This window comes from Opisthocomus hoazin, chromosome 2 (assembly GCF_030867145.1).
Source record: "Opisthocomus hoazin isolate bOpiHoa1 chromosome 2, bOpiHoa1.hap1, whole genome shotgun sequence".
NCBI classification, from domain to species: Eukaryota; Metazoa; Chordata; class Aves; order Opisthocomiformes; family Opisthocomidae; genus Opisthocomus; species Opisthocomus hoazin.
The window spans coordinates 27,094,026-27,102,333 of NC_134415.1; the positions used below are offsets into that span (position 1 = coordinate 27,094,026).

General features: G+C 46.4%; 1 protein-coding gene across 4 annotated transcripts; it reads left to right on the top strand.

Moving 5' to 3' along the window:
- The first annotated feature begins 13 nt into the window (after nucleotides 1-13).
- NENF (neudesin neurotrophic factor) lies at nucleotides 14-7,105 on the top strand. 4 transcript variants are annotated; one of them, XM_075412967.1, is made up of 6 exons: nucleotides 14-459; nucleotides 574-704; nucleotides 941-1,545; nucleotides 3,473-3,533; nucleotides 4,596-4,699; nucleotides 5,409-7,105. In XM_075412967.1, exons 3-6 carry the CDS (start codon nucleotides 1,465-1,467, stop codon nucleotides 5,583-5,585), a joined length of 423 nt encoding a protein of 140 aa, XP_075269082.1. In that variant the 5' UTR covers nucleotides 14-459; nucleotides 574-704; nucleotides 941-1,464; the 3' UTR covers nucleotides 5,586-7,105. The 4 variants fall into 4 exon arrangements, with proteins under 4 accessions (XP_075269082.1, XP_075269081.1, XP_075269083.1 ...); XM_075412966.1 differs by having other exon boundaries at nucleotides 574-1,545; XM_075412968.1 differs by lacking the exon at nucleotides 574-704.
- Nucleotides 7,106-8,308: the final 1,203 nt, after the last annotated feature.

Here is an 8,308-nt window from a genome sequence, read left to right on the forward strand (position 1 = left end):
GGACACGCAGCGACGGGGCGTGCGGCGGCCAGCGAGGAGCCTGGCGCCGGGCGGCAGCCCCAGGGCTCGCTTCGCAGCTGCCGCCGCGCTCCCGTGCTCGCGGCCGCCCGTCGCGCGTCAGCGGGGCGTTCAGGCCAGGGCGACGGGGAGGTTCCTCCCTCCTGAGGGACGCCGAAGCCACCGGGCAGAACTTCTGCCGGGCTCCTCGGAGGACGCACCCACGCTGCGCCGGCAGCAACGGGGTGCTCGGGGAGGACCAGAGCCCAGACCACCTCAGAGCGGACCCAGCCGTCCCTCCGCACGTACCCACGCAGCCGTTTTTCTTCCCTGGCGTGGAAGTGGTTGTTCCTGGCTCATCGTCCAGAAAAAGCACGCGCAACGTTTCCTGCGTGGAGACGCGACGCTGTAGTGGAGTCCCTGCTCAGCGGATCATTTCCCTGTGCCTAAGACACACACCTGGTAAGCTAATAACCAAGGTTTGAAGTCCTTTCACTTCAAGTCCTAATACAATCCTAACACACAGCTTCTCCTTTCAGAGGGAAAATATTTTATTTCTTGTTGTTCATTTTTCAGATGTCTGTGGTTCAAAGGTGGGCTCTAACTCACCCCAAATCACTAACACTTCCGACAGACGTTGGCTAGTGTTCAGCACTTGCTGCCCTCGCCTGGGGAGACACCAATAAATAATAATTACAGAATAAAGGGTAAATCTATGCTGTGACTTGAACCAAACTGACAAATTAGACCTTTACATGTTTCCCAGCAGCGTGGGTCTCTGGGGCAAGCCATGCAGGGTATCTGCAGGCAGAGCAAGCAGGCACATGCCAGAGCCCGCCCTCGTGCGCAACGGGAGCGTTCCGGAGCTGTTTTGCCCAAAGCCTTACTAAAGGTCTCTTTTCTGCTTGACATTTCATACCTGTCTCGTGGCGTGTGGGGTCAGCGAACGGACGTGATGGACAGCCAGGATGGGAAGCCCATTCCGAAGCCCAGCTATTGTTCAGGCAGCGCGGGCAAACTTCACCGCCTGAGGAGAGCCATGGTAACAACCTTGTAAACCTCTGCCCTAAGAGCACCCATACTCCGCCTGCCGCGGTGGACAGCAGCCTGCAGCAAGCACTCAGCTCCCAGATGGCCACGACGGCAGCTCACCTTCCCCGTGCCCTGGCTTCGCAGCCTTGGCCTGGCTCCTCGCACAGGGACGTGGCTCCTTGGTCGTCACCCCCATACTGCGGTGACATGCCCTCGCTCGCCTGTGCCGCTCATCTTGTGCTGCCTTTGTCATCCGCAAGAGAACTACGGAGATGTTGGATAAGCTGCTTTGGCTCTGCCAACACACAGAGCTGCCTTTGGACAGCCTGTGGAAATGGGTCTTACCTCAGGCAGCGTGGAGCAGGTGTCCTCCAAGGTGGACGTACGGATTTCATACAAGAAGAGTTTATAAACGATCCGTAAAGCCAAGATCGAATGCGTTTCTATCTGCTGTTTACTGTCCAGATCCTTCTCCGCCGGGTTCAGCTTTCACAACGCGCTGTGCGAGGAGCGGAGGTACCAGGCAGGGGGGTGAATCGAAGCGCGGCAGTCGGGAAGGCTGGGCGCTGCAGCCTCAGACGTCCAGGCTTTAAACCCTGCCAGTCCTCACTTGCCAGTGCTACCCAGGCATGCTATATATATATATATATATATAGTGAAAAGTTTCTAATTTTCTTAATTCTATATAGAATTACAAACATCAAACTGCTTTTTCTTCTGCCAGCCCAGAATGTTTCCCCATGCTGTATTCACAGGGCGGGGAAATCACGGCATTTGAAAAATTTCCTATTTATTCCCTCCTTCCTTAGGCTAAAAATGTCAGTTTGCTGGGCCTTTTTTTTTCTTTTTTAAAGCCATAACGACGAAGCCTGCCCCACGTGTGCTGATTTTGTGAATAAACATTTCAAACGGCCAGCGGGGAAACTTCGGGGGGGGGGGGGGAAGCGGGGGACTCCCTTCCCCAGCAGCTGCCGCTCTGAGCCCCCGCCGGGCCCTCCCCGGGGAGCGCCGTCCTGCCCGCGCCCGGCCGCCCTGGCCTGCCCCCCTCCCGCCTGCCCCCAGCCCCGAGCCCCGCCGGGGCAGGGGACGGCCGGGGCCCGGAGGCGGGGCCGCGCCGGGGCGGGCGGTGGGTGCTCGCTGCGCGGCATGGCGGGCGGCGGGGCGCCGGGCCCGCTGCTGCTGCTGGTGCTGCTGGCGGCCGCGGCCGAGCGGGAGTTGCGCTTCAGGCCGCCGGCCGAGGCCCCGGTGCGGCTTTTCACCGAGCCCGAGCTGGCCAGATACGGCGGGCAGCAGGTAGGGGCGGGCGGCAGGGCCCCGGGCCGGTCCTTTCTCAAGCGTCGGGGCCGGGCCCGGTGTAGGCAACGGGTCGGCGCCAGGCCCGGTGGGGCACGGTTGCCACCCTCCCCGCTGCTCGGTGCCCCGGAACGGCGTCAGGACTCGGGTTACTGGTGCGGTGCTGGTGCGCTGCGCCCTCCCTCCCTGCCTCCCAGTAGCGGGGAGGGCGGCTTGCTGGTCGGGCGCTGGTCGGAGCGGGAGCGGGCCGGCCCCTCCGCTGGCCCCGGCGGGTTTGGGGCGGCCGGGGGCCTGCGCTGGCAGATCCCCTTTTACTTGTTGCCTTGCCTGACCAGGTACCCGCGCCAGTGCATTTCAGGTTGCCACGAGCTGGAGCCACAGTAATTTTCTCTCGATAATTCATTAAGCCAGGTATTTAGAGCCTGTTTTCCCCCCTACAAGATTATAGAAATAACAGAGCAATTTCAGCTTAAGAGTTTTTAGCTCTCTGTGGCACAGAAATCTCAGCAGAACTTCCCATTCAAAATGACAGCGTGCTATGTTGATACATAACATGTCTTCTCTGTTGAAAAACTTGCTGGCTGACCTTCTCGGGGTCTTCTCTGAATACTTTAAAGACACTAACCACTATCTGACTAAAAATACACCTAAAAGACAACGCAGAACTGGCTTATTAAGTGAAACAGATGTCAGCAGATCAGATTTGTGTGTGCTTACATATTTATCTGTTACTCTCTTGATCGAATAAAGAACGCTGTTGGCTGCAACACCCTTTTATCTTGGGCAATATCCGTCTGCATTAGGAACAGAAAGGTGCAGTTGATCATCTTCAAGCAGACAAGTGTGCAGGCAAGAGGTGACTTGCAAGAGGGACACGTCTTCTATGATGGTGACGTTTAGATTCAAAAGATTCTCTGATTCCAGATGCTTAAATCCTCAAAAAAAATTCTCAGGGACAGTTTAAAGCACAAGCAAGAAATTTCAAGAGAGCTAACGTGTATGCTTGTATACACACACAAACTAGAATACCAGCAACAGAGAATTTAATTCTCTCCTTTGTGTCCTGAGAGCTTATGGATTTCAGAGCTAAAACTATCTGCCTGTCACCTGCGCTGAAGCGTTGCAGATGTATTGATGGCTTCCTTTCCAGGAAGGACAGCCCATTTACCTGGCCGTGAAGGGAGTAGTATTTGATGTCACTTCTGGAAAAGGTGAGTTTGCTCTCCTCTGCTGTCTGCTTTCGTTTTCATGCTATTATTCAGTCATTAGTTTTTAAATATTCCCAATGTATTAGAAGCCTGCAGTTCAGTCGCAACAAAAAGAATATACTTTTTTCCTTTTCAAAAAACCCCCTCGATTTTCCTCCTCTGACACCTCCCCCGCTACGGTTTTGTCTAGAGCTTACACAGCGTCAGCTCTGCCACAGCTTCGTACCTCCTGTGGCGCGGGTGTTGGCCTACCCCTGCTGTCCACAGAACTCTTGGAAGAGTTGACTGTGATTCCGAAGGGGAGAGGAGAGAGAAGTCATTTTCTTCCCCTTTAAAACTTTCTTACACTTAAATGATTTATTTCTGTATTTGCTGTTTGTGCCTTCCCTAAGAAATACAAATGTTTTCATCTGAACTTCTGTTGCTTAATCCAATTTGCAGTTCTAATGATGAAAAGACAGTAATGCTTTTAACTGTGAGTTAGCCGAAATAATCTTTACGAATTGTATCTTGGGATTTTACTGGTTTGTTTGGTTTTTTTAATGCAAATGAGGAACGGTAGCGCACTTGCTGTAAAATCACTTGCTGTAAAATGCTTGAAAGGACCAAAGGGGTCCTGGTGCCTCGCCTCCGTGTGGGAACAGGCAAACCAATGGCTCGCTGCTTTGTTTGCACTAAGCTTGTAAACGCAGCTCGTCTGGACATACACGTTGGGTGATCTTCAGATCTAAAGGAGACGAGGCTTGCCACTGCAAATTCTGGAGTCTGCAAACCCCTCGCGAGAATGTAAAGCACAGCTCCCTGAAAAATACGTAATTTTTAAGACCACAGTATAGGCGTTCAGCACTGTGTTGTACATCTCTGCCCTCTGTTTCTTAAGGACTGGGATATATTATGACAAAGTACCAAATCAAAAGTCAGTTTTGGAAAGAAGAGCCTTGGAGTCGATTTGTTCCTTTCAGTTCACTGACAAGCGTAACACGCTGGTGAAACGCAGGGGCTGAACATACCCTGTACATTGTCAGATCATCACTGGATTTTTGTTGTTTTTTTTTAATCTGACAGAATTTTACGGAAAAGGAGCCCCATACAATGCTTTGGCTGGAAAAGACTCAACAAGAGGAGTTGCAAAGATGTCTCTGGACCCAGCGGACCTTATGCATGACATAGTAAGAAACTGGACTATAGTTTAATTCCATTTTGCAAAGCTTTATTCTTTTGGTAAGAAACTGGACTATTAGTTTAATTCCATTTTGCAAAGCTTTATTCTTTTGCAAGATGATGAATTATAATATTTAATGTATTTATATTCATTTAAGTTGATCAATATAATTTAAAACCGAAATGCATTAATATTCTTTAAATACATAAAATGGATATGTATTTAATGCTCACGAAAGCTGCGGTGCTAACAGTTTTGGAGAGGAAAGTTTTTAATCTGTGGAACCAATACAATTTATGTAAGCATGTAAAGGGGAAATTACCTGCCGCTTAGAAAGATGCTTCCAAAGAGAGTAAATCACTTTATTAATTGATTTAGTTCAGCCTGTGTCACTGATGTGGCAGTGGACGCTACCTCTGGCAGTGGCTTGTTGCTTGGTTGAGGTGCGATGTACTTACGCAGGGGAAATGAAGGGAGATTAACAGTTGTTTGACCTGAACATATTAAAGTTTTGTCAAGGCTGAATTTGAATGAAAAGAATAAAATTACAGGTTATACTATCAATTTTGTTAACCATGCTCTGCAAAGTAAACCCAAAAGGTTTTACCCAAAGTAAACCCTAAATTTTATAGCAATCAATAAAAATGAAAAATGCATGTAAATATCTGTATTTTTATTTCTTTGAGACAGGACTTTCATTTCCATATTTCATTTAGACAGGACTCACAGAAGAGGAACTGAAGTCCCTGGATGATATCTTCAATAATGTTTATAAGGCCAAATATCCAATTGTTGGCTATACTTCTCGACGAATTCTGAATGAGGATGGCAGCCCAAATCTAGACTTTAAACCTGAAGATCAGCCACATTTCAACATTAAAGATGAATTTTGAGAAACATTTTTGGACCTAGAGAATGCGTGGGGAGAAGCATGATAGAATACTAGATAGATCCCCTGTTTTCTGGAGATCATGACAACAGTTAGCTATCACGAGTCAGTTTTCTGTTTAGAAAATATGTGTGTGTGTACACACACAGTTTACATAGCATTCTTCCTTCCAGGAAACAAACAGATCTGTATTAGTGTCATATACTTGGGCTGCTTGCTCTGAATTACGGGAATTATTTCATATGAAAGTTCTTTCTGCCTGGATTTCTCTGGTTACAAGTGTGTAATGTAAAATGACATTCCTTAGAAGAGATAAGGAAGTTTTTAATGGTTGAAATGTGACTGGTCTTTTTGTAAATCCAAAGTTGTTTCCCCTTGGAAGGGTGTGAATGCATTATCTGGACAAGCTAACATCAATTCTCTGTGCTTCATGTGAGCATATGTACAAACAGGTGTAATAGATGCTGACATTTTAAAAAGCACCGTGGGATTTAATATTTGATAGGTTTGAGGATACTGGATATAAAACCACTCAATCTCTTAAAATGCAGTTACTTTGGAATATTTATACACAGCCTACAGCTGTAAACCAAGAAAAGTAAATCTTTTTTTCCCCATGAGAACCACTGTGACTATTTTAAGTAAGACTATTATTATGTTAGTTTTGAATAAATGACACTAATTCTTTAAAATCGTTATCAAAGATGCCATCTGTATTAGATTTTGATGATTTCCTTCTAGCTTCCTCCACTCTCTCTGACGAAGAAAGGAAATGGTAGCCCACTGTTCACCACATACTCTTACAGCACAAGTTTATCATAGTAGTTTAGTATCCTGTGGGTATTATTAGCATCTTTATTATTGACAATTTCAGCTCTCATTTTTAATTTCTGTTAGTTTTTCTTTGTTCTTACTCTGGCTTCGTTATTGCTGTTGCAGTGAAGTTTGCTTTCCTATGTTCCTCCTCCTTTTAACCTAATACAAAATTGCAGATCCTGTGGGGTGAGAGCAGACCCCCTTTATTGGGTTTCTCTGGTAGTCTTTCATCAACAAGTGGGCCGTAAAAGCGTGCGCCATATGAATTGCTGCTAACCACTGACTTTCACTAACTTAGGTAGAATGTAAATTGTCATGTATGTGGATTTGTCTGCCACTGAGACAGGCTGAATTGACATGGAAGAACTGAGCAGCTGCTCCCAATTCTATATTAATAATATAGATATAATAAAAATACAACTCTGTTTTGTTCTGCTTCTGTAGCATTCTGGCCATTTTCTTTGAAAGAAAGATCTTACTAGATGTTTCTCCACTTTATGGTTTGTGGGGGACAGCTGCCTGTCAGTTGAATAACTAGAAAAGCCGTTTCTGTTTATTTATCATTTCTTTCACAGTGTTACAGATGTTGCTCTAAACTTGTTTTGTATCTTAACCATCAGACCACTTAATTTGCAGGAGGCACTCCATGGCCCCCCTGCTGTTGGATGGTGCTCTGGGGTGGAATAAATAATGTAGCATTTAAAAGAATACTGTTGCTTCAGAGAATTATTTTTGGTTTATTATTATTACTACTGCTGACCTCTTGATTAGATACCAACAACAGCTGGGAGTTGGCCCCGTGATGATGCCTGCCCACAGGTATGGTGTACACCTGCCATCTTTGCAGGAATGCCTGTGGGTTTGGTGGTAACGGTGGTTGTTCTTTTGCCAGCATTTCAGAAATAATTTTCCAGTGCCTACTCGTTGTTTGTTGTGGTTTTTTTCTTCCCTTGTTTTCCTTTCCTTACATTCTTCCTTATGGGACAACTTCAGCAGTTGTGCTACCGTGATTACTGTAATAGTCTTGGCTTCATCTGGGATCAGCATATCCAGCTGCATTTCAAAAATGTTGTAGCTAGATTTGAACTCCTCACCACGGAGTGCCTTGCTGTTACTCTTCTCTCCCTGCTTTTCCTTTTCACACTATGACGGTCGCCTTTGCTGATCTCGAAGCGGATAACTCTGCTTCTGTTTGTGCTACATTTTGGGTGCGTTTCGGTGAAGAAACCCTCCCGTTGCAACAGGCAACGGTGACAAAAAACCCCGCTCTTGCAGCGTGAGATCCCTGTGAATGCAACCTGCCCTCGCTCAGAGGGAGATGCGCTAGTCCTTCCTTTCTCTTGTTAAAGACAAGATTATCACAATTGATTGCATTTTAGAATGCGAAACGCTTCCTTTTTGTTTTTATTTCAGTTTGGGAACTGAAGGATTTGCATTTAATTGCTTCCTAGGCTACTTCACTTGAGGTTCCCACTCAGTAGAAGAGTGTTAAGATAATAAGGCTTTAAGTGGGCATACATCCATAGCACGTTTTCACTGACTACTTTTTAAAAATTAATTCAGAGTACCTCAGTATTTCTTTCAGTGTTAATTTAATGACACTGTTTTATGTCCAAGGTTGTTACTTGCCAACAGCCTGAAATCTATTTTGCTTAAAAGCAAACTGTCTGCTATGGTTGTTTTGTTCAGTATGTTGCATTTCCCTGACCTCTGTATTATTCCAGTCAGACAGGTGTCCTCACTATCTATATGTTGCAATCAAAACAAATTGTATGCTATCCTTGTTTTTTCAGTCAGCTGCATTTCCCTGACCTCTATTATTCCAGTAAAACAGGTGCCCTCACCATCTATAAATTGCACTCTCAACAAACAAGCTGTGTAAAGCCCTATTATAGCCCTCCTACTACTCCC